The following is a 27,568-nucleotide window of genomic DNA, read 5'->3' on the forward strand; positions in this document are numbered from 1 at the left end:
GCACTGCTAAAGTCATGTCTGGAACTATAATATCACCTCTGAGTGTTTTCTTTTCTCTAGGCCCTTCACCATCTGGATTATCCTCCTCAGGGCATTCTCCAGTTTAAGTCATGTCAGTCACTTGACAAATAAATACCTCACTTATTTTGAACCCTAAGTGTGTTCTCTCTTTCCAAGCCACCTCTTCCACAATCTCATCAGTATCCTTCCTTGTCAAGTGAGCACATCTCCCATTCTTTAACTCCCACCAGCTGTGGAAGTTATGATCAAAACAACTCTACCACTGTTCCTTCTCCTTACTGGCAGAAAGCAACATTAAGTGAATATAAAATATATATACATGGATACACAAAGATAAATTCAAAGTAACATGGAAGGGGATACTTACAAATAGAGAAATCAGGAAAAATTACTTGTAGGAGGTGGTACTTGAGCTGAACCTCAAGTCTTTGAGGAGTTAGTGGTTTCAAGAGCCATTAAGTGACTCATGAGGTTAAAAATAAAGTGTCATAGATAGGACTTGGTTTCGAGCATTCCTGACTCTAAGGCCAGCTCTCAATTCATCCTTCCTTGCTATCTGTAACTGGGACTGGAAAATGCACAGAGCACTTCTGATGGCATTTCCCTCATGGGAAAAGATGGAAAACCTGCTTCAGGGAAAATTGTGATGACACTCAATGGAAATACATTGGAAAGATTTTAGGGCATATGTAGTCCTTCTGTAAATGGTTCTGGTTTGATAACCATGTGATGGACAGCCTCTTTGGCTAGAGTTAAGGAACTATAACTTAGGGTACATTCAGAAAGGCCTCAAAATCCGTGGTTTCATTCTATTCAACTGTTAGCTTTCAAACTGTTCGTTTCTTTTGCTGAGCATGTCTGATGAGAAAGAATACTATAAGGAAAAGAGGCCTTGGACCAACATGTGGTAACATGAAAGTATCTCAGTCCTTTTGTATTGCCATTTGTTCTTTTCTATTCTAGATAAAGGAGATTTAAGTTTGGAGGCTCCAAATTGGTGGCTTTCAAAAGATCAGGATACTCCAGTAGTCCATGTTATGTTATGTAACCAACCCAATACCAATGCCCTGAGGAACAAGGTACAACTTTCCAGATTCAGCCCAGAGAGCTGAGATAGATATTCATCCAGCAGTCGTGCTATAACTGGACATAAACTTGGTGGGACCAAAGTCATACAAAAACTGCTAAGAGTGAGCCCATTCTCTCCAGAGGTTTTAAATAATATATGGAAGAATATGCCCTTGAGATGCTGAGAAATATTTATACTTTTGTTCTTGCTATAACTTTGAGTTAAGTATTCTTCTGTAAAAACTAATTGATGTTAAGTGATAAAATGGAATTGAGATACTAATCACTGGTACTCAACTGTGAAAGGAATACAACTGGTAGGGGCTTAAGTTAAGGGCAATAGAAAAGAGAACCTCCCCAAGGGCCCTGCTCTCTTTGTTCTTCAAAGGCTCCCCATAAACCCTGAAGGAGAGATGAAGAGGTCTCAGGGTGAGACTAGAATATATTCACTACACTTCTATTGGAGAATATTTCCCTCCACTAATGGTAGTGAAAGGAAGAAGGTGAATAAGTGACCCACTTATTTATGGAGGTTAATTTTTTGCTTCCAGTAGTTGTTTATTTCATATACTTATTTCCAATTTATGTAGGTTTCAAGAAAAGCAACTTCATTACTTCCAATCCAAGAAGTATCACTAATTCAATCCTCTAAGTATCAAAAGTTTCATGGTTTCATTAACAAATCATATCCTAGGCATATTTACATTTTAGTCCTAGTCCTATCCAATATTTACTGTAATATCTCCAGTTTTACTATTACTAGAAAAATCTTTCTTCTCTCAACACTTTAATAATCTGAGCTTTAAACATTTGGTTCTGAGTGGATTTTCAAATCACTTGAGAACAATCTTTTCTTCTTTTTAAAACTGTTTCATGTAGTGTTTTGAGGTGGTAATCTACAATAAATCTGTGCATTTCTCAATAAAGCCATTAGAAAAATTCTGGCCTGGTCAAAGCTTGATGGCTAATTTCAACCCCCACCTCCTCACACAATTTTTTTTATACTTTACTAATGAGAACTATAATTTACCACCAAATACTCATAAGAAATTATAGCCCTGCTGACTGGCAAGTAATTTGCAAAAGCAGATCAGTTAAGCTGCATAAAATAAATATCCACCTGCACGTACTAGCACTAATCAGGGCGTGAAATTAAACTTTTTATTCAGTAGGAAATAACTGCTTCAAGGCTGTGATTTAGTCTGGGAAGCAAATATTAAGGTCATCCTATTCTCTCTGGTGTTTATAGTATTTCTATTAGGGGAGGGGGAGGGCAAAAAAGCACCAAATTTTGCTTTCTATGTCAAAAATGAAAATATTTCATTGATGTGTTAGCAAATTTGCCATTTGCTTTCTTAATTGCACATGCTTAATGGAGTCAAGTTGCTGAAAATGTAGTATTTGAAGGGGGTCATTACTTAAAATACTTAAACCCATACTGACAACTAAACTGAAATCTATATTATATTCAAGAGCCAAATGTATAAATGGAATTTTTAAAAGTGGTCTATATTTATGATTTTTTATTCCATAATACAGTCAATTTTTAATTAGCCACAGTAATCAAGCACCAAGACACCAGAAAAAGGAAAATATACTATGATCTCTAAAGATTAATCAACTGTCTCAATGACTTCCTTCCACAATAGTATTTATCAAATATTATGAAAAATGCCAGAATTTACAAATATGAATTTCATCTTTCTTTACCCTCTATAATAATTCTGTATCTACTCTAGTGAACTGGAAGTAGCAGAAGAAGACTGAAATGCTAAGAAAGACAGAAAAGGCCTGGCAAATGAAAAAATTAGTAAGCAATTCAATTCAAACAATCATTATAATGGCAACCAATATTTATGTCTTGCCTTTAGATTTTATAAAATATTACCTCACAAAACTGATAGTAAATGGCAGAATTGGAATTTAAATCCAGAGTAAACTACTCTTTCCACACTAAATATTGTCCTTCTAGTATATTAATTACTATATGCAAAACCGGTCTAGGATAAAGTTCTTTAAAAAGAAGATCCCATGCTAATAGTGCACAAAATGTCTATATCCTTCTTATTGGGGGGGGGGGGGGCCTCAAGAATATAAGTTTATTGATTATATCAGGTTTATTGGTTAGTAGCATCATAACTGATAAAAGTGATATAGATCTCCATTGCTCTCTTGGGGCAAGGGACAACCTGAACTGGGTCAAGCAGCTTAACAGATTTTTAGGAACTCATTATTCAGCCACTCCCTTAAACATCTCAAGACATCTTTAATTGGTGATAGCCAATGAAGAGGTGGCCTATTAACTTATCTACCCCTTTCCATACCTACATCATGGGAAACATGTAAATAGGAAAAAAAATCCTTGTCCCCTTCAATTATTAACCAAATTCTGTTAAAAAAGGAAGACTGTCTGTATCCTTTAATTCAGAAATCCCATTGCTATTTGGTCAAAGACAGGAAAAAAAGAAAAAGATAAATACAGCAAAATAGTCAAAATAGCACTTTTTTGTGGTAGCAAAGAATTTGCAACAAAGGAGATGCCTAATGCTTGGGAAACTACTAAATATATTGTGGCATATGAATGTAATGGACAATTATTATAAGAAATGAAAAATTCCAAGAAGCATGGGATGATTAATATAAATTTATACAGACTAAAGTGGAATGAAGAAAAGAACATACATAATGATTACAACAGTATTACAGATTTTTAAAAAATGAAGCTGAAAGAATCTCCAATTATTTTTTTACCATTCAAATCAGAAATCCTACAGACATCTTAACTTCAACATGTCCAAAACTAAACTCTTTATCTTCACCCCAAACATTCCCTTCTTTATTACAACTGTGAGTATCACCAATTCTCCCAATAATCCAGGCTCACAACCAAGGCATCATCCTTAACTCCTCTTGATGTCTTTCTTATTCCCTATATCCAAACAGCTGCATGTCCTGGCATTTCGCACATCTCTCCACATGGCCCCTCCTCTCTTCTGACACTGCCACTTACCTAGGTGAAGGAAGGCCCTCTACACTTCATGCCTATAAACACTGCAATAGCCTTTGGGTTGGTCTTCTCTTCAAACTGATCTGTCTTAATCATAGCTTTGACCATGACACACACTCCTTGTTCAGTAAACTTCAGTGGCTCTCTATTACTTACAGAATCAAGTATAAATAGAAATCCTGTTTGGCTTTTAAAGCTTTTTCATAACTTGGTCCCTTCCAATCTTTCTAGTTTTCTTACATCTTATCCCACTGCATGTACTCTAAGATAGAGATGTGGGCCTCTTTGTTGCTTCTCAAACATGACACTCCACCTCTCGATTCCTAGCATTTTCATTGGCTGTCCCCAAAGCCTGGAATTTTCTGCATCCCTGGATTTCTTAAAGTCTCAGCTAAAGTCCCACCTTCAGTAAGAAGCCTTCCCCAGTCCACTTTAATTTTAATATCTTCCCTCTAAGATTATCTCCAATTTATTCAGTACACTGTTTGTGCATACTTGCTGGCATATTTTCTCTCCCATTAGACTGTGAGCTCCTTGAAACCAGGCACTGTGTTTTGCCTTTCTTTTTTCCTCCTACAGTTACATATTGGTGCTTAATAAATACTTGTTGTCTGCTAATGAACAGTCTGGTCATGATGAATCACAAAAATGTATATACATCTCTCCTCTTTTAAAGAGGTAGAAGACTAAAGGTGGATATTTTATACTGTCAGATATGGTTAGTTTGTTGGTTTATTTTGCTTAACTTTTTTTTGTCTCTTTAAAATTTTTACATGGGTTGGCTTATTGGGTACATATTGGAGAGAGATGTATTCAGAAATGAAAAGTCTTAAAAACAAAAGGGGCAGCTGGGTGACTCAGTGGATTGAGAGCCAGGCTTAGAGACTGGAGGTCCTGGGTTCAAATTTGACCTCAGACACTTCCAAGCTGTGTGACCCTGGGCAAGTCACTTGATTCCCATTGCCTCACCCTTACCACTCTTCTGACTTGGAACCAATATACAGTATTGATTACAAGATGGAAGATAAGGGTTTAAAAAAAAAGGGGGTCAATAAAAATAAGATGTAAAAAAACTAATGGCTTGGTTGTCAAATGAGACAGAAATTATAATACAAAGTTCATAAGGCTATGATTTGGACTAGGAATCAAATATTAAAGTCATATATAAAATAAACAAAAGTGCAAAAAATGGTCTCTATTCAATTTGTTATTCAATTTATTAAGCATTTATTAGTCAGCCAATAAACATTTATTAAACACCTACTATGTGGTAGGCACAGTCCTAATTGCTAGAAACACCAAGACAGGCAAAAGACAGTTCCTGAACTCAAGAAGTTTACAATCTAATGAGGGAAGAGAACACGTAAAAAGATGAAAAGAATTTGGGGAGAAGGGAGAGGTTACCCAGTGTTAGAGCGTGATGAAGTCCTATAGATAGAAAGGGAAGGGTCCAGGGAAATATTGAGGACATATGTATTTCAAAGCCGATTTGATCTTTCAAGAAGATGAGTTTCTGGAGAGACAATGATGAAGTCCATGTGGGAAGTGATGTGGTATCTGACCTGGCCCACTCCTTAAATTAAGGATCTAGGAGGGGCTCTCTGATATGCACCTTCCATTTTCTCCAATCAGACAATGAGAGGGGACCATCTACTATGTGCCAGGAATCTTTAAAAAATAAAATCCAAATTTTAAATAGTATTTTAAATATACTTTTTATTAAAAATAAAAATATGAGACATATGCCTTAAGTCACGTAAATAAAGGATTTTAACTAGCTAAATGGGAAAAAAAGACAAAACACTAATGATAACTATTAATAACTGCATTTGAGAATGAAAAACATGCTGGCTTGGAAATCAAGATGTCAGGGCTCAAATGTGATCTTACAAGACTTACAGCTTAAGTGGTCAAGTCATCATATTTCTGTATACCTCAGCCTCATCTACAAAACAGGGATGATAATACCTGTAGTATACAACTTACAGGGTTATTGTAAAGATCAAATGAGATAAATGTACATTAAAATGCTTTCAAAACCTTAAAATTTCTACAATAATTATTCATATAATATTCATGACACCTAAAGAATTTAAGATCAATTAGTCATCAAATAAACATTTAAGGGCTTACCATGTGCCAGGCACTATGTTAAGCCCTGACCATATAAGAAAAGGCAAAAACATTTCCAGGCTCATAAAGAGCTCACATCTCAATGAAGGAGAAACAACATACAAGCATATATGTACATATAAGATGTATACAACATCAATGGGAGGTAATCTCAGGGGGAAGGCACTTAAGGGTAGGGAGTAAACAGGAAAGGCTTATTGGAAAAGGTAGAATTTAAACTAATTTTGAAGAAGAATGGGAAGCCAATTTTATTCATCTACTATGGACAAAACAAGATTCCGTTATTGTCTGAAATTTGAGTAAAGCAAAAAGAAATACGATGGTTTGAGAAAATCTCAGAGGTAGAAGAAAAGTTAGATTCAGTGATCATATATTCCAATTCATACATGTACAGAAATTTATGTAATATCATTCACTGGCAGGTAACCATCTAGTAGTCATGCAAAGATCTCCAATGATAGGCAACTCACTACCTTAATGAGGTAGCCCTTTACACTTTAGTACAGTTCTAATGATTGGGGTGCCTTTATGAACATCTAGTCAGCATTTGCTCCTTTGTAACTCCAGTTTTGCCACTCCAGCGCCACTGCTGCTTGTCCTTCTCTTTGGAGCCAGGCTGAAAATATCAAATTACTCTCCCACAGCGTAGCTCTTTAAGGAAGAGGAGAAAATTTGCATTTACCCTGTTTGGCCTTACTCTGGGGAAATGGACCTGACTGCTGATACTCAATCTCCAACTGGACTAGGCCAAATCTGTTTCTGTGGCTTTGCCCTTCTAAATGTTCCATAGACACACAGGGGCAGATACCAGGAGAAATCCTAGGAAGATGCTAGGCAAAGTTGATTCTAAAAGCTGAGGACCACAATTATGAAATTAATATTAAACACAGACACAAGTAAAAACACACTGGATTTGGAATAGGAGGTTCTGAATTAAATTCCCATTAACTATCTGTGTGACCTATGGGCAAGTCATTTACCTTCTCTGGATCCCAACTTTCTTACTTGCAAAGGGAAGGGAATGAACTAGATGACATCTGAGGTCCCTTCTACCTCTAATTCTATGGTCCTATGATAATGTGTCACACACTACTTGTGTGACCTTGAGCAAGTCCCTTCCTTCTTTTTCAAACCCCACTCTACCTCACCTCAAGCACTGATTCAAACATAAAACAAAATAGGTCAACCCGGAGACCAGTCACAAGAAAGAACTTTAAGATACTTACTCCAAAACATCAAACAATGGATCAATTTATGAAAAAACTTAATGAATGTGTGCCAGGCACTGAGCTAAGTAGCACTAGGAATAAAAATAAAAGAAGTGAAACAAGTTCTGCCCTCAAGGAATTTACAGTGCAATAAAAGGAGACAACACAGGGGAATAAAGGCCTAAGCAGGGAATTTTGGTCTGTGGAGCCATAGGGATGATGAGTTTATTCAGAGGAGAATCTATAGACATGCTCTTTCCAAAGCAAGATGGCTTTTGTGGACAGAACTATAAAACACAGTTTGCCTGGAGCCACTAGATATGGTTTATCATATGGCTAGGCAGGTTTGTATTCATTTGAATTGGCTCAGTCCCAGGACAGAATTTCAAAGTTGATAAGATTAACTTCCCTAGCAACCAAATACATGGGTCAGAAAGTCCCACACAAAAAGAAGCTATTCTGATGGAGAGAAAATAGACAGTAGAGTAGGTGGCCTGTATAGACAACTAGACAGGATGTAAAACATCCTACAGTTTGTTCAGCCACAACCTAACTGATAGGTATCTTTTAGTTTCCAATTCTTTGTTATTTTCTACACTTTTAATTTTTATTCCTGAATATTAGGAAGTTTATTTTGCTGGTGACTATTCCCTCCTCAGGATTATCCTCTTTGTAAATGACACCTCCCCTTCCTCCTTCTGATTCTAAATCTGACATATTTCCATACCAATCTGTGTGTGTTTGTGTGCTCTTCCACACTCAACACTCCTTTGTTCAATTTAAATAAGAGTGAAGCTTATCTGATGCTTCCTCCTCCCCATAGCCTCCTCCATTTTAGAATGTTCTTCTCATACTCTAATTACAAGAAATAGCAGTTTCCATCCTCTTCTTCCTTTCTATAAGAATATATTCTTTTTACATTTCCTTTTCTTAACTCTCTTTAAATCTGCTGAACAGAACCAGTCCATTGCCTCTATTTTTCTTATTTTATCCTTTTGGCACTCTTTAAAAACATTAGCATTCTGAAGGAACATTTGTTTCTTCTTAAATCAGAACAGTGACAGTAGTATATCATCTATCATACTTCCCCTACCTTCTCAAGGAGAGGGGAGGGACAGGAAAGAGAGACAACATTTTTTATTGTTTATTAGTGAAACAAAAATGTAAAAACCAATATATATCATGCTACAGCCCCTTCCAAATGCTCAAATAAATTAATTTTTCTAGGTTTCTCTTGACTCGTGCTTAAATTTCAAAGTTCCCACCCAGCTCTAGTCTTTTCAACTGGAATGCTTCAAAGTCCTCAAAACCATTACAGATCCATTTTCTTCCTCCTATAGGATTATATTCAGCTTTGCTGGGTAAGTTTTTCTTGGTTGTAAGCCTATATCTTTTTCCTCATATAATACTGAATTTCAAGTTCTTCTCTCTTCTTAAAATAGAAACCGTGTGGTTCTGACTGCTGTTATTTGGTATCTGAACTCCTCCTTCCTGAATGCTTACAATATTTTTTATTTGATTTTAGAATTTTGGATTTGACTCTTTTTTTTAATATCTTGAAGAAAGTGAGAGATGGATTATATCTTCACTTTGCCCTTTGGTTCTACTAGATCTGGGCAGTTCTCATTTATGCTTTCTTAAAATATAGTATATCCAGGTTTGTTTGTGTTTTTTTAAACATGGTTTTTCAGAGACTTAAAAAAAAAAAACATAGTTTTCCTTGACCTGTTTCCCAAGTCAGTTTTCTTAGTCACTTTTCTTTAAAATTGGGGGGGGGGGTGTCTTTTGATTTTCTCATATTTTTGTTTTGTAAAATCAATGACTTCTGTCTCTTCTAATGTAATCTTCAGGTAGTCTATTACTTGAGCAAGGTTTGATATTTTTTCTTCTGAGCTATTTATTCTCCTTCAAATTCTTTCCTTAAGAGCTTTCTTTTCTTTTTAAAAAATTTCTTGCTCTATTTTTTTTAGACACCCATGTAATGTTATGGAAATTTGGTGTTTTTCCTTTTGAGTCTCTGCTTATAGTTATTATGGAGTTACTTCATTCTAGGCTGGATTTTTGAGCACCTCTAAATCAACAATAATTTTTTTTTTTATATTGGCTGTTATCTTCTGTGGTTTCTCTCTAGCTACAGCTTCTGAATTGAAGCTTCATCCCAGTTAGGCTTTGCCCCCTTCTTTGATTTTTTTTGAACGGGGTTGTTGGCCTTATTTGGTCTCATCTAGGTTATTTGGGTTCCTGCATTGACTTACTTCCCAGAGTTGGAGATCCTCAAGGTCCAAAGTGTTGGTTCTATAGATCCCTCTATGGCATCTCAGGAGAGAGTACAAAGGACCACTGAGCCAAAGTTGTCCTGGTTTGAGCTCTGACACTTCCCAGTGTTTCCAAAATCTCCCCTGTGGGTTTCCAGAAGTCTTATGACTTTCTGACACTAGGGCTTTCCTAAGGAAACCCTCCACTCTTTATACCACTAGAGACAGAGCAAAGAGCATTGTAGTTACAACCTTTCTGGACAGTCTCTGTGCTTGGAAGTTACAAGCTTGTTTGCCTATAATAATGTTTTGAGAGTCTCATTTTCTATTGATCATGGGCTTTTGGCTGACTTTTATTGCACAATTCCGGTATAGAAAGTCTCTACAGGTTCTCACTAGATTTCTTTTCTTTCTAACCCTTACTTTCCCCCTTATAATCAATACTGTGTATTGGTTCCAAGGCAGAAGAGTGGAAGGATTAGGCAATGGATGTTAAGTGAGTTGCCCAGGGTCATACAGCTAAGAAGAATCTGAAGTCAGATTTCAACCCAGAATCTCAAGTTTCTAGGCCTGGCTCTCAATTTATTGAGCCACCTGGATGTCCTCTCTCACTGGATTTCTTTATCATTATTCAGTTTGATGTGAATTTCAGGTTTTTGTTGGGAGTAATTATATGAAAGATACACAGTGTACCTCCATTCAAGTATCTATCATGACCCACTCAAATTGCTTATTTACATGATTGTAAATTTTCTGAGATGTGACAGGATTGAAAACAAAAATATGAGAGTCCAAAGGGATACCAACCGTTCTGATTCTCTCCCCAACCCTCTTGGAAGTGTCCCATTCTAGTTGCCATGATTCCTGAACCAAAAATCAGAACATATGAGATATTTTCCCCTGATTTGTGAATGAGACACAGTAGTTGAAATCTAAGATGAACAGAACACTTAAGAGGGAAATGGGATAGGCAGCATTGTACATTGAAAAAAAAATGAATTCAGAATCAGAGTATTTAGCTCTGCTGTTTACTACCTATATGGCCATAGCCAAGTTATTTTCTCTCTCTGGATCTCAATTTCCTCCTCTGCAAAATAAGGAGATTAGGCTAAATTCATGATGGTGAACCTATGGCACATGTGCCAAAAAAAGGCATGCAGAGCCCTCTCTGTGGGTATGTGAGCCATTGCCTGCCAGAGTTCATTGTTAGAAAGGCAGAGGGATTTGGGGTGATGCTCCCTTCCCCCTCACCACTGTGCTAAGGACATTTTTTTCACTTTACTTGTTCCTCTGCCCAGCAGCCCCATGGGAGTGCTTCACATATAGCAGAGTTGGGAGGGGAACAGAGCATTCAGGTCACTCTCCTCCCCCTCTCCACAAATGTCCTCAATTCAACTGCCTCTCTGTCCAGCATCCCAATAGGAGTGCTTCCTCACCTCTCTGGGGTAAGACAGTGGGGGGGTGGTTATTGGGTCTGTGGCACAAGGTCTCAGGAGGGGGGCATGGCACAGGGTCTCTGAAAGGTTCACCATTACTGGACTAGATAGTCTTTAAGATCCCTTCCAGTTCTAAATCCTATGGCTCCATCTCCCAACTCCACTCTTCTGGTGGAAGCTACCTATCCCCCAGGTTAAGAATGCATTCTCCCCTCAGCCTCTAGGAATCCCTAACTTCCTTGAATATCTCACCTTCTACAGGGATATTTCCTAAGTCATCTCTCTTCTTTGTTAGTGTTCTCTCTCTCTATATATATATATATCCCTCAAATGACTTCATAATTACATTTCTATATATGTATATGTTGTATGTAGTCTTCCACTAAAATTTAACTTTTCAAGGAAAAGGACTTTTTTTGCTCCATATTTTCCCAGTACATAACATACATAGTATCTTGCACATAATGTTTGTTGACTGATCAATAAACTTTATATATAAATATCAAATAAGCCTTAATAAATGTTCATTGCATCTGTCTTATAATCTGTATTTTTTAAGTCAAGAAATTAATGCTTTTAAAGAGAAATTTCTTTGCCCAAGGTATCATGACTAGTTTTCTTGGAAGAGCCAGAATGAAAATGTAGTTCTTCTAATTCCTAGTATAGTTCTTTCTTTGTGATATAACATCAAAGTCTAAATTCAACACAACTGATCATAAAATACTTTAAACACAATTCAGATGAACACAACAGGTATAGCTTTTTGTGTTATCAATTAAAGACAACTGAACTTGTCACTAGTCCATTCAACAAAACAGATGTCACTTTGTAGAGCTTTGATATTTTTCTTAAATACCTTTGAAAACAAGGATAGAAAAATATGAACTCTTATAAAAAGGGCTTTATTGTATTTTTATAGCATATTACATACCTTGTAACAATCATTTTGTTAAGTGTGAATGTCAGTTTTATTTTCGGTCCCTTTTTTCCTGGCTATTTACAAGCTTTGTAAGAATCGTTCCTTAATTAAGTCTAAACATAGTTTTATATAAATGGATTCCTGGAAATAAAACGTTCAGACTTAAGAAATGATTGTTACGGAGACTGTAACAGGCCGTAAAAAACGAATGCCACTTTAAACAAAGATTTCTCATTTTAATTAAAAAGATAATCATCAGAAACATTTGTACACTTAACAGAACCATTTGAAGCAGCTTCTTTGGAAAAAAAAAATCTACTATCCTATGCAATCTTATATAGTATAATTTATAAGACATTTAATCAACATCTCAGTTGATCATACAATATATAGTTATATACTGTAGCTACATTTTTAAAAGTTTTATTGATTTTTTTTATTCTTTCCACAACATATTTACCAATATACACTTTTCTCCCAATATTTACTCTCCAAAAAAGAACCCCCCTTTTCGTCAAAGAAAAATGGTAAAGCAAAACCAACATGGTAATGGGCACATTATCACAACACAACGAAAGAAATAGGGATCCAAATGAGGAAATGAACAATAGCCACAATTCATCAATAAGTGATTAATGTCTGGTGGTGACTTTATATATATATATATATATATATATATATATATATTTTTTTTTTTTTTAATTCACAAGATTCTGTTTTAAAACACTTAAGAACCTTGAAATGTCCTAAAAGATTTTTAAAGCTGGCCAAGGGCAAGCTATAACATAAAACTCCTATAGTTTTTTAATATCCAATAGCATGTGCATACAGGAATGTGTTAAATAGCGTAAGTACCAGATTTAGATGACTGCTTAGAATCAAGTGACACAAACTGGAGAAAAAGTTTCTATTTTCCAATTCACTAACAAAATACTTGTTATCCACTTTGATTTTCAAACTCTAATGCATGAATATGGATAGGTATGAAGAACCTTTAAAGACATGGGCTGCTTTTTTTCTAGGTCATCTGATTGGTTTAATTACTTCCCACCTTCTTTGGAGAAGTGGTAAGACTATGGGTATGGAAAAGTACATAAACAATAAGAGGAAGCTAAGAGTTGATTAGTTAAGCCAAACTGTCTTTTCTTCCTCCTCCTTTTTTTAAAGAAATTCCTTGTTATTAGGAATGGCTCTCTGGAGAGGGAAAAGGAAGGATATATTTGGAAATAAAAGAAATCAACAAAAAAGATTTTTAAATTTTAAAAATCAATATCTACCTGCTAAACATGCAAAAGAATATCATGCAAGTGATCATAAACTTAAAGGCTAGAGAAAGGTCAGAAAAAAAAGAATGAGAATGAGATTATTTACTGTTATTACAACTAATTTGTTCAAAAAAATTTTAGTAATATGTTAATTTTTTTTACTGAAAATTATCTTTTCCAAACTATATTAAGGTGAATCAAATTAAATTAACTAGATAGGGTTTTGAGAACCTTAGTCTCATTTCATAATGTAATTACTATTAGGAATCAAATGAAAATAACATAGAATTCAAGGAGCATTAGCAGATAGTAATTTGTTCCAACACTGAGCAAACCACCTCATAAGTACTCTTTGAAGCCCCCTTGAATTACTGTATCATAAAACAAATCATATTTTCCCAAAGGAATAATGTTTATAGGATCACACATTTAGAACTGGAAGAGACTTTGGAAGTCGTCTAAGTCCCTCATTTTAAAGAAGAGAAAACTGAGGCTCAGAGAGATTGCTTAGAGTCACACAGCTTTTTTAAGTATAAAACATTAGAATTCTGGCCTTCCTGATTCATAAAGCCCATCATCTACTATGGTATGTTATTTTAACTAAGAGCTATATAGATTCCTGACCAATGTCTCAATATCCAATAATTCACAGTTACGACCAATACCTCTCTTCCCAAGTTCTACCTATTCAATGACTCATTCAAAGAATGGAGATGGATCTGGATTCTCAAAGACTATCTAGTAGAGCACAAGCTGTCTAGAAGGTCTAAATAAGCTGGAAAAGTAGACCTACAGATAAACAACAGTTGTTATCTTGAGGACCAGCCTAGCTAAATTTGGAGATGCTCATCACTAGACTGAATGTAGGACAGTAACTTTTTTCAAAAATAATAGCTTTTTCAAACACAATCTGCTAAATATCTAAGAGATATTCACAGAATACTAACAATGACGAAGGTATAGATCCTTAAAATATTAGAGTGAAATACAATTGACAAATATCATTAAGACAAACATACAACTATAAACCTCTATAATAATTTAAAATATTGAGATTATACTCCATGTTTTTGAGTGTGAATGTACTAAATATACTGATTTTAAAAGGGATCAGAGGGTCTATTAAGAACATAAAAAATACATCTTTTTCAAGTATTTGGTCTAAAATTCATGTTCATTATATTTGGCATTAAATAAATAATTAAATTCATGCATAAATTAATTAATTAATTAAATTTGGCATTAAATAAAGCCTTAAATCAATGATAAATTTGTCTCCTTAAAATTTAAGATATCTTTGGTGGGGCTAGTTAAAAAAAAGCTTTCTAAAGAAATCTGAACTCATACCTTCTTTTTCTCTAGATAAACTTCCCTGTAACAAGATACAAAATCATTTTAATGATCTTAAAGCTAAGTCCAAAATACTATAGTAATTATTTACTCTTGAGGAGGGTGGTGTTATTTCACCTTAAAAACACATTTTAAAAAAGTAATATATAACTTTTCCTCATCTTTATACTCTTGCTTCCTTTATTCAAAGCTTCGAGGCTCAATCAATATCAAACAAAATCAAGGCCACCAGGACCAAATAAATGTTGTTAAGTCACTCTTTTCCATCTTTCACTGCCACAAGGCCTACTTCATATTTTGCTGACAAGCTCTCAGAACATTTCAAAAAAAAGCCACAAACACAATTATCAGGTCACTAGCATAGACTTGTTAAAAGAGCCTTCAAAACATCTTTCAGGGAACTATTACAACAGTATCCTAAATGGAAACTTACTCTTGTTTTCAATTTTCTATAGGAAACAATATAGACAAAGTGAATTGAGGTGTGGAAAGAATATAGCTCCTTGTACAAAGCAGGGCCTCAATACATACTCATTGAATTAAGTATTGAGTTCTCATTTAGCATTTATTAAGCAGTTGCTTTGTTTTAAGCACAATGCTAAGGGATACAATGACAAAAATCAAAGTATACTCTCTGACTTCAAGGAGTTTCATTCTATTCTATATGAAGGAGAAAAGGACGTAGGCGTTCATGTATAAATACATACAAAATACAGATGAGGTAATTTTGGGGAGATAGGCAATCCCTTATTGAGTTCCTACTACATACAAAATGCTATTCCAGGCATTGGAGGATACAGAAATAATTATGATTAGATCCCTGCCATTATGGAATTTATAATCTAGGAGGGAGGTTTTTAACCAAACAGATTTATGCAGAGAAATTAAAGAAAAAGTTTAGGACTGGCTATACAAAACTTCAGGTGACTACACAAATTCTTTCATATCAAAACCTTGCAACAATCATTAATGTGCCTCATAAATTTGCCAAGAACTTTTATATTCATCTCATTTCTTTGTATCAACTGTTTCTGGCCTCTATTTTAGAAGATCAGTATTTAAAAAGGGCATGCCATACTTTCACATTCTCTGTCTTATTGCTATCTGCCTCTGATGTGGACCTGAAGCCAGCTAAAAGTCTGCTCAAAAAACCCTATCCTGCCCCTCCAGCCCACCTTGCACATAGGTGTGCTCTGGTCATTTTCCTGCCATCCATTTAAGCTCAGTCCAGGAAATGCTTAAAATACTTTGAGCTTGTTATCTTTCCCTGTATGTGAAGTAGTCTAACTTTGGAGGAAAACAATGATCTGCACATCCTGCTGCCATCCTTTCAAAACCAAACACACAACAATGCTCATTCACCCCAAAAGGCTTTTAGAGGAATACTACTTAAATGTAGGTAAAGTGACTTCATTCTGAGTCTATTCTGTCAGATGTGCTGCTGGGCCAACCAATGATCAGTAGGACTGGGTTGAGTTGTTGATGGGGTATTTGAATAGGTCCAATATTTCTCCATCACTTGGAAATTTAAAGTATTGTTTCTGAAGCTAAAATGGTAATGTAGATGAATTCTCTAACTTGGACAGTTTTCCCTTCTACAGTGGCTGACTTAGTTTTTCAAGAATGAGAATCAAGAATCAAATGAAAGTCTGAGGTAGAAGGTGCAAGACAAAGGGTTAGGAATCTGTTTTTTAAATTTATACCTTCCAGATGAGTGAATCTTTGCCATAGATCAACAGTCAGTAAACAGTTTAGGGAATACCACAGCTATAGCCTTTTTGTTTTGTTTTGTCACTGGATTAATAAATAATACCTCTTCTCAATCTGTCTGCCTTTTTGATTTACTGTAATACTTCAATGATAATTACTGCTTAATTAGAAAATGTGCTGCCTAACCAAGGAACCTCAATGTCATCGTTCAGTTTTATGTATCTTATTGTGTAAAAGGAATCTCTCTCTCCATTATGTCGCTTTGTCTATACCTGCACATCTCAGTGGTTTTTGACCTCCAGGTCACTGATTGATGATGTCAAACAAAGTGACATAATGGAGAAAGAGATATGAAAATTCTGACTTTGGATAGGGTTTCTATAATAAAATTTAACTCTGGCCTTTATCAGATTTACTACTGGTTTTTCAACCCAGTGTCAGTTAAAACAATTTATAACTATATTTCAATATAATTGTTTTCCTTCATAATCCTATGAATTTTATTTCATGTATTTAAAAATATAGACTTCACAAGACTACCAAAGGGGTCCATTACATAAAAAAGGTTAGGGATCCCTGCTGGCGAGGAGATAAGCAAATTATGCAATGTAGTTCAAAGTCAAGGGTATGTTTGATGTGTGTGTGCATGTGTGGGTGCTTGTGAGTGCATAGAAACATACATGCATGTACATGCTTCAACAGCATATCATTGAACTGAAACCATACATTGAAATCCTGGGGTGATTATTTCTGCAACTTCTGATGACACTCACAATCCTGAGATGAAAGTTTCACAAACAACTGAAAATCAGTTGTTCACTATAAAGAAAGGTATTATAAAATACCTTTAATCATAACTGAACAGAAGTTTTAATGGGATAAAACCTATAGCTTATACCTGGTCTTTACTCCAAAAATTATAAGGAATTAATTTATTCATATTCACACCTTATCAATCATACCATCATAGAGTATCTTTAAGATGTTGAAAAACAACCATCTGATGTAAAACAGATTCAATTCAATGCCCTTTCAGATGTATGACTGCCTACTCCTGCACCCTTGATGGCTCATCTTATCCATGCCCCCTAAGCGAGGTTATCCCCTCAAAGTCTTTACACTGATAATCTCCTTTGGTGGTCTTACCTGCTCTCTTTGATTAAATTATTTCTACACAGATGATTGTCTAATATATTGAGCTGCCTGTTGAACATTTCCACCTCAATTTCTCACTGGCATCTCTCAAATACATCTATAATGGAACTCATATTGCCCTAAATACTCACTCTCTCCCTAAGTCTCCTTATTTCTGTTGAGGTCATTATCATCCTCTTTGTTAGTAAGGTTAATAATACTGATATAATTCTTGTGTCTTCCCTCTGTCTACATCCCTCTTTTCATCATAGCCACCACCCTAGAGATGCCCTCAACACCTCTTGGACTAGTTAATCAATTAAGTATCCCTGCTTTCAATGTCTCCCTACTCACCTTTTCATCCTCCACACAGTTACCAAAATAATCTTCCTAGATTCGAAGACAGAGAACCGAGTTAAAATTCTAGTTCAGCTATTTACTCCCTTGGGCAAGTCACTAAGCTTTTCTAAGCCTAATTTCTGAGTTACTTGCCAGTTCTCAATCTAATACTCTGTGACACTGTCATGACCCTAACTCATTCTATCTTTACCTGTGTATTTTATGCTCATAATGCACTTCTCTTGTCTCTGCCTTTCAGAATCTTTATTCTTTCAAGGCTAAGTTCAGGTACCACTCCCTCCACAAACCTCTTTTTGGACCCTCTACTCTTAATCATTAATGCTTTCTTCCCTCCTTAAATTACTTTCTCTGTATATATGTCTATACACATACACTGTGTATTTTATTTACGAATATATACACACATATACACATATAGTACGTACATATACATACATACATACATACATACATACATACATACAACAATTACCTTTTCTTCTATTTGCATATGTGTGATCCACCAGTAGAAAGTAAACTCATCAAGGGTAAGCACTATTTTTGTCTCTTTGCACCTACAGGGTCTTACATACCATGAGCACTTAAGATATCTGTGGAATTGAACTAAAGATCCTACAATGTACAAAGTGCTCTTCTCTACTTGGCACTAGAGGAGATGCAAACATGAGTAAAACAAAGTCTCTGACTTCAAGGAGCTACAGTACTACACTGTGCCCAAGCCAACAGTCACTAAAAATGAATTCTAAAAAGGTCTCTGCCAGCAATGGAAGATAGATAAAGACCCAGAAAGGTACCATAGTCAAATTTCTCATTTTTTCTTGTTAGAGTAGATAACAATGGTATCTTTAAAATCTTGCACCATGCCCTATGTTCTTCAAATACTATAGATATTTATACTGCTAACTAAGGAAAAAATCTTTTCCCTGATTGGCTAAGAAAGTATAGATGGCATCAATTCCAGAGAGCTGTTATTTTTCATGGTCATATTAGTAATTATGACTTCTTCAAAAGTTAGAGTGAAGAGCAAGTTGTTAAGCCTTGACATGTACTTACACTGTTCTACTCTTCATCTATAAAGGTGGAATTTTGGTAAAAACTATCATATAGTGTTTGCAAATAACTAAAATTTAGAAATTCTTTTATTTTACAAAAAGACTTGTAAATAATGATAACTGTTGTTTTGGAGTTTATTTATTATAATAAGATTGAACTCATATGAATAAAACCCTTAGTGATCTTGACTTCTAACAAAGAAAATTTCTTTTCTTCTACTCATATTTCTGAACATAACTAAAAAAAATTTAAATAATGTAGGAGTATTTTTAAATATTTTGGAGGATGTGAGTTTATGAAAGAGATCTGCTTCTGTTACACATTTTTCCACTTTAGTAATGAAAAAAATCTGGATAGTAAATGAAAACTACAAAAATAGGAAAAATGTGACTCGATATCCCAATAGAATTTGTCAAATTTATTTAAAAGACACAATAAGCCATGAACACGAATCAAGCAAGAGAATAAAAAAGGAAATCAGTAAGGTTGACTAATTTCATGATTATTGATGATCAATCAACAAGTATTAATTAAGCACCTACCACATTCCAGGTATTATGTTAGGCCCTCAGGATACAAATAAAATAAATGAAACTATTCCAACCCACAAAAAGCTTACATTTGAGCAAAAAAAGAAAACAAGGGCACATACAAACTTATACAGAAAAAATATAAATATAAAAACAAAGTAATTAAATACAAGGTAGTTTGAGAAGGGAAGTCATTAGTTTCTGAAGGAATCAGAAAGACTTTTTGTAGAAGGGTAAAATGAGGTACTTGAGTTGTATTTCAAAGGAAGAGAGGAACTCTTCAAGTAAGAAGGAGGAAGTCTATTATTATGATGTTAGTAGACTAATGAGAGAGAAATTTCTCAAATGTTTGAAATTTTCTTGATCTCTTGGTAAATTCTCAACCATTGCAGATCAAGAAGATTACTACACAGGAGTAGCCAGAAAAGAAACAAGATGGCTGAGGATTGATCTTTGGTGATTTTTAATCACTTGCTTAAATTTCAATCTACTTTTTTACCTTGCAAAGAAATTTATTTTGTACATAATAAGATGCATATTGTTGGCCAAGAACAAAGTAGAATTTTGTTTTGCTTGACTATGCATATTTGCTACAAGTGTTTTTGCCCATCTTCACCTTCCCATTTGGGGGGGGGGGCAGAGAAATAGAAATGGTAGAGTTGCCAAATAAAAGAGGGTCAATAAAGAATATTTTTTAAAATACACATTAGAGAACAGAAGGGAAGAGAAGAAGGAAACAATCATGACAGCTTTTGAAATCACACAATAAATTTCTTATATACTTAAAAGGGAAAAGGTAAGAAATAGATTTGAGGTTTCATGTACTTTGCAAATGGAAATGCTTGTTTTATTTGTTGTATTTTTGCTAAACTCAGAATTTTTTTTTAATTAAAAAAAAGAGTAGTCTTTCAATTCCCTTAATCTCTGGACATCATAATCCATTTCACTAATTCGGAATAATGAAAGCTAGACAAAATGGGTAAAGACATAACTATGTTTCTAAACTCATGAAGTTTTGTCATTTCCATCACAAAAAAGCATCTTAAACTAGTTAATGACAACAAAAAGACATACTGGATCATTTATTCAATACATTTATTGACATCTACAACACTGTTGTGTAGATTAGCTAGGGCAGATGAATATAACTGGCAAAAAACAAATATTACAGCTTTTTACATCTTTAAAAAAGCTTCTTAACATGAATTATGTCCTTTAACTACAACTATTTTTTTTTACATCTCTTAGTATTTGCTTGAATACAACATTCATTACAAAAGTTTGTCTTGTCTTTTCCCCTCCAATTTTGGGAGTAGGGAATTGAAGAGGAGATTGTAAGGGTTCAAAAGATTTTAATATATTCTTTAACTCATCATTATAAAACCACACTTAACACACTGGATAATAAGTGTACTTTTTGATGAACAGTTAGTTCATTTTTCCGCGTCTATGCATAATTACAGGCCATGAATTTTCAAAGGCATTTAAATCAGTTTGGTTCTCTTGCCACAGAAAACTTTATTTCCAACTCATGGTTAAATTTCTTAACATTTCATCACATGAGGTATAGTACAAGTTCATGATGCTGGAGCTCCCTTTGGGAAGTTCTGTAATTCTAGAATATTTTCAATTTTCAGCTAACTCAGATCATAATTACCATAATGGAGACATGACTTCCAGACCAATGGAGATAAATAATATCCAAAACATTCTGACAAATAGATATTTTAGTCTGAGGAAGATGTCTAGATATTAGTTACCTGATAACAATTTTGGCATAGAGTTAAATGAAAAAGTGAGTCTCCTAAGTAAAAATTACTCTTTACCAACCCTCAAGTTGGAAGAATAGTAGGTTTAGAAACAAAATAGCTAACCACTGCTATGAAGAACAAACACTGATCAAAGGTAAGATAGTACAAAGCCTGGAGTATGTTAGCAGAAATAGGAACAAGCCTTCCAGTTATCAAGTCCCTCTATTGCTTATTTTCTGAGGACTAATTAGGCTGTTTACAACAACAGTTTGGGTTCTTGGCATTGTTTTTCATTTTCTGCAGTACTTTCTTTTGCATTATCCCTTCTTTTACAATCTCAGGCAACTGATCCTTATTTCACAGAATATGACTAATCCCTGAAAGGCTTCATTTACCCACACCAACAGCTGTTGTAATATCTACAACAGTCACTGCAGTGTGCTCTTTAAAAGATACAATTTTGCATGTCTCCTTGGAGTAATATCTATTCTTAAAAACCACATAATTAAAAACACAACAAAAGCAATGAAATACTATGTGTATGGCATGAAATCTGGTACCCTACTGACAGAAAAATAACTTAGTGGAGGAAACCAACTCTTATCTAGTTTTATCTGGTCCAAGAAAGTCAGGTTGATGTCAGTAAAAGCATACATGAAATTCCACTACTGTTACAAAATATAACCACTATTGCTTTTCCCAAGTAGTTTGCACCCAGTATATGCAAATTACTGTGCACTAAGAATACAAAAGAATCCTAAACAATGGTACCTATCATTACAGAAAACAAACAAACAGCAGAAATCTAGTTTTAGTATTCTCTCTGATAATGGAACTAAAGATATTATGTAGCTTTTGAAATGCATGATTGCTTTTTAGGGCCTCAACCTACAAAGGTTATAAATATTTCCAACTTCCTTAATAAACCAGTAGAGCTTAACTTGAAATTTATCTAAATTTTTCTTAAATTTCTTTATATTTTCAGTCTGCATTACCTTTTAGGATAAGTAGTACCCTAATTATATATACTTGATCTAAAATGACTTCAATTTTGGGGATTTAGTGAACTTCACATTCATCTTATTCATAATTGCAATTTTTAAAAAGCCAATCTTATCTTTTCTTGGCTTGTCTTTCTAAGTCTTAGTAAGTTTCTAAGTTTTATTAAGTTTGTCCCACAGAGCCTGGCTGGCTTCTGTTTCTTTTATCATTTTCAAGCCTTACCTCAGGCACACATACTTAGTCTGTGTGACTCAAGTCACTTAAACATTAAGTGATGATGATGGCTTCTCCATCCTCATCTATAAAATGAAGCGGGTGAGGAGGCCACAAAAAAAGATCCTATGACCTCCAAGATCTCTTCCAGCTCTTAAATGGATGATCTACACACTTCTATGTCAACTGTCCTCTCTCTCTTTTCCAGTGCTGTTATAGCTTTCTTGAAGGGCTCTTTTTTTTTCCTCCTGACAAATTGTAAAAGTACCTAGGGATCTGCTCTGATTATGACTCCTAATAAAACCATTATTGGTTTACTATAAACTAGTACTTCTAAAGTGCTTTAAAACAATGTTTCCTTAACGAGGTTAAACATGCACTTTATAAACTTTAAACCATTCATCTGTGGCAAACCTTTCATAAAGGAAGAAAAGTTAAACCTCAGTCTAGACCTCAGATAAGTAACAACCAATTCAATATCAGGAGTACAGATAAAGTTTTCTTGTAATTAATTTTCTCTAAAAAAAACAATATTCATGGTTTTAAATTTGTGTAAAATTGTCAATTTCATTTTTAACCTTTGGAGGCAAAGTTTTCAATATTACAATTTTAGCTCTTCAATGAAAATTTAACTATTAAAATATGGAAACCATAATATCTGTGCAAAAATGGTTTTAAATAATTCATCATTTGGGGAAAGGAATGAGGGAAGAGAGAATAAACCTGATTACCCAGTGCAGAGTATTGGAGGCTATTAGGTAGCCTAATGAATAGTGTGCCAGACCTAGAGTTAAGAAGTTCCAAATTCAAATCTGGACTCAGATCCTTACCAGTTGTGTAATCCTATACATGGCACATAAATTTTTGTCTGCCTCAGTTTCCTCATCTGTAAAATGGGAATAATAGAAGCACCTAACTCCCAAGTTTGTTGTGAGGATGAAATGAGATATTTGTAAAGTACTTTGCAAGCTTTAAAGTGCTATATAAATGCTAGCTATTATTACTATAAAAATATATAAAAATTCCTCATAGTCAGGCTTGTTGACTATCATCATGCAGAAGATATATGAATTTATATCATGCACCAAAATATACCCATACCATTATTTTGACAGTGACATCATGATAGCTTTGTAACATGGTGGTTGTTCTTGGCCTTTACTTCATTAGATTACAGGTATTCTCCAAACTTTTAACAATACATTCCTAAACTACATTACAGATCTATCACTCACAAATTTATCTAAACATTTCTTAAATCCATTTGCATTTTAATTATTTTGAAGTAACAATTAACGGTGTGAAATTTTCTTTCTTCTGTCTTAAAATTCTCCTACTCAAGTCAACAAGTATTTATTAAGCACCTACTATGAGCCAAGTCCTGTGCATCTGCTCAAAGTGATACTTTAGGAACTACAGGATGTCAGAGCTGGAAGACACCTTAAAGATTTAATCTAAAATCTCTACTTTACACATAGTGGCATTGAGACTCAAAGAATGACTTGCCCAAGGTTCCAGAGTAGCTGAAGGCAAGAATTTGAAATCAAGTCTTTAAATTTTTCTATGGAATGCTCCCACTAATTTTAGTACGCATAACATTGGGACTAAATTCTTGTGTATTACATTCACATCCTTTAAGATTTTGGAAGCACAGAATCATTAAGGGAGCTCAAAAGTTAGAACTAGTAAACAAAGACCTCATAATGAGAAATGAGATCAAAGAGAAGTTGACTTACCCAGATTCATGTAAAAGACTGCTTGCTACAGCCCTCAACTAGAATACTAAATTTCTAGGTCTCCATTCTCTGCTCTAGTATGTCTCTATTCTACATCTTGGTGACCACTTGGGTTTCCTTTCAGGCAAAACTCACAATGGCTGGTAGTGCCAAAAGGAAAGTATCAGAAGTTGAGCACATGTCCAAAGAGCTTATTATCTCATGGGAAGTGACTCAATTTAATAGTATTAGGCACCCTGACAGGTATAAAGTAAGGTATAATCAATTCTAGTTCATATTTAGGAGTTTAACTTAATTCAGGTGCCACAACTTAACATGACCTACCCTTTGGCATAGAACTGAGACCAAGTAATAGAGAATGTTCTTAGATTGCTGTCTGAAGTAGATGATCTCATAATATGTGTTTGTGATCTGTAAATTATATTACTTCTTTAAAATGTCTTAAGTTGATAGAAAGATTCTAGCCTTTAAGGAGAAAACAGAAACTAAATGACTAACTTCCCAACTTTAAAAACTATAAGCTGGCCAGATGTGTATATATATATATAATTCCTGCCTTGTAAAGTAAAAATAAAATGTATCATAGGCTCATAGATTTGGAAATGAAAGTTCATCTAGTTCAGCCCCTTCTCTGTAAACAGATGGGAAAACTTGAGTTCAAGATTGCCCAAGGTCAAATAGGTAGTAAGTAAAGGAGCCAGGACTTCCATATTCTCTAACTGTAAATATAAGTTTTCTGTTCACTACTCTATATCTGCAAAATGAAAGACTTTTAGATGTTATCAACTGATTTCTATGTTCTTAAATAATTTTTAATTGCGTTGTGTAAAAGCATAAGTTCCCATCAAATGAACTTTCATCAAATGTTACAAAATCACTTAGAATGCATTGAAACAAAACAAAAATGTTTCAGTCTATTATCTACTAAGTTAATGTTATTTTAATTTATAGTTATTGTTACTCTATTCCAGGAAACAACACTGGAAATAGCAACTACTCACTCAAAGAATGTGGTTAGGGCTGATAGTATTCCAAACTCAATTTTCAAAAAATTAGAAACTCATGTAAATAGTATTGATTTCCTAAAGACCAATTAGTAAACTCAAATAAAGTCTATCTATACTCTTTTTTTTCATTATCACTCCTCAGCAATAACTACAAAGTCTGATGTTAACTTCTGAAGTTTTGTACGTGGGATAGCCAAGAGCAATGAGATTAAAAGCCTCAAATGCTAAACCACCCAAAATTGACCTAACACTTTACAGCACAAGTCTAGCATGACACAAAGTTAAAGAAATATGTAACAAAGAATATATCCCATACTCTCTGATGGACAAGGAGATCTAATAATCACTTTTCCCATTCCACAGTCCCACTCCTTTTTTCTTCAGTATTTCCTAACCTCTCTCCACTCCAGCACTCCCTAATTCATTCTGCAACACTTAGGAAGAGTCTCCACGACTCAGTCCTTTTTGAGAATGTCCAAGCCTTGCCTTTCCTCCCACGAAGTAAGCATTTATCCCTAATCTTAGTAGCCTCTAAACTGTCCTACCGCACCCCTCACCCCCACCCCCTTCGCCGCTGACCTTGTTCTGGTCAATACTATCCTCACTACTTAAGAGATCATCAACTTGTTCCGTTACAATATTAATCCCCACCCCTGTTCGTTCGGAGACTAGCTCCTGTCTTTGACTTGTCTTTGGCTAGCTCAGGGCTCCCGAGTGCCGGTGCCCCTGTCTCTGGTGACCCCCTTGCCCCAGACCTCCCCGGGAGCCCGGCTAACTCCCCGCAGCCCCGCGGCCGTTGGCGTCCGGCCTTTCCCGCTCCATCCAGTACTCGGCCCCCCAATACCTGTCCTCCCCCGCACCGGACGAGAGTCGCCAGCGCGGCTTGGCCGACAACGGCCCCCGGCCGCCCCCGCGACCTTCCATTTCCCCAGGAACTGGCCCGCTCTCTCTGTCCCCTCAGTCGCCCCGCGCGCCACCGGCAGCCCCCCTCCGTCGGGACCCCGCTGTCACTGGGACTCTCCTCCACAAGATGGCGGAGCTACTACTCTCGACCCCCCCCCCCCCTTCCCCGGGCCCAGGCCCCCAGCTCCCGGCTTGCCTGGACCCGTCCGGCCACCGCCCCCGCCGCTGCGGCCGCCCCCGGACCCCAGTCTCGCTGCCCCCTCACCAGGCGAGCGGCCGAGGCCCAAGCCGCAGCCGAGAACGACGCGGCTGCTATTCCCGCCGCCAACGCAGTTGCTCCCCGGCCCGCGCCTTCTCCTCACCATAAACTTGAGCGCCTTCTCCTGCAGCACCGCCTCGGCCGGGTCCATAGTCACCGGGGGCCGCTGGGTCTCAGCTCCGCCAGGGCCGCCCCCTTCGTGCCAGGCCGCAGCCAGCGCAGCTCCCGGATCCCGCCTCCTCTTCCTTCCCCCCGCCCTCTCCCTACCTCTCCGGGTACCGGCAGGGGGGCAAGGGAGAACCGGCTCAGCCGCGCGCAGGCGCGGGCCCGAGGGCTCACGGGATAGGTAGTTCTCGGTCTGATCGCGGTGGAGGGCGGGGCAACGAGAGGAACTGCGACACCCACCAATCCCTGCGCTAGACCAGCTCCGCTATTTCCCTACGGGGAGTGGTCCAGGGAGGCCCGCCCACCTGAAGTTGAAATTAAGTCTCATGGGAAATGTAGTTTTTCGGTTTCTGGGTGGCGGAAGTGCATGTGTCACCTTGGTTACTGGGGAAAGCTTGGGGAATTCGCCCTGGGACTTTATCACAAGATGGCGACCATGTCACTCTTATTAAGAGCTCTTCAAACTCAGGTTTGGGGGTCTGGATACCTTCGAAACCTCATAAGTCTGTACTGTATCAAAAGGATTGTTATCCACTTAAGATTAAGTTTGTGAGAAGGCAACTGAATGCTTAGGCATCATTTGGTTTACCAGCCTAAATACCTTCCCTGTCCTTGGAAGAAAATCATCACCCAGCCTTGAAGATTCAGGTCTCTATTCCCCAAAGCAGGCCAAGTCTTGCCACTAGAAATAGCTTTCTAGTTCTGGGAAGCCATACCTGATTCATGACCAAAGTGTACAGCTCTGATCAAAAGCCAAACTGCTGCTTGTGAACTGACTTTATGTGGTAGAAATACGTGAGACTACAGTAAGTCAGAGTGCCATGGTATTTTAGCTATTTTTAATGTGATTTTAAGTTCTAGGAAGGCCTCATTTTGGAATTTGGTTCTACCCTAAGACAAAATAACCCTGTTTAAAGGCAAGCCCAAGACCAACATTGACACTGACATATAAATATATATACCATATGTATGTATATATGATATTGGTGAATTAAAGCAAGACTGTAGAAGAGGGGATGATTAGAGCAGTCCTTGATGAATTTGATGAGTTTTCTCAACTCACCAACTCATCAACTTGATAAG

At 36.1% G+C, this 27,568-nt stretch overlaps 1 protein-coding gene across 10 annotated transcripts in view; it reads right to left on the reverse strand.

Moving 5' to 3' along the window:
- BTRC (beta-transducin repeat containing E3 ubiquitin protein ligase) overlaps positions 1-26,658 on the reverse strand; it is a 199,435-nt gene extending 172,777 nt beyond the window's left edge. The window contains exon 1 of one of the 10 annotated variants that reach the window (XM_007479150.2): positions 26,424-26,658. In XM_007479150.2, coding sequence (XP_007479212.1) covers positions 26,424-26,471 — 48 coding nt within the window. In that variant the 5' untranslated portion in view covers positions 26,472-26,658. Of the gene's footprint in view, positions 1-24,151; positions 24,898-26,002; positions 26,157-26,326; positions 26,345-26,423 lie in introns of those variants that run through there. The other 9 variants (XM_007479144.3, XM_007479143.3, XM_007479148.3 and 6 more) reach the window with 9 other exon arrangements.
- Between the last annotated feature and the right edge of the window lie 910 nt (positions 26,659-27,568).

The sequence above is a fragment of the Monodelphis domestica genome, chromosome 1 (assembly GCF_027887165.1).
Source record: "Monodelphis domestica isolate mMonDom1 chromosome 1, mMonDom1.pri, whole genome shotgun sequence".
NCBI classification, from domain to species: domain Eukaryota; kingdom Metazoa; phylum Chordata; class Mammalia; order Didelphimorphia; family Didelphidae; genus Monodelphis; species Monodelphis domestica.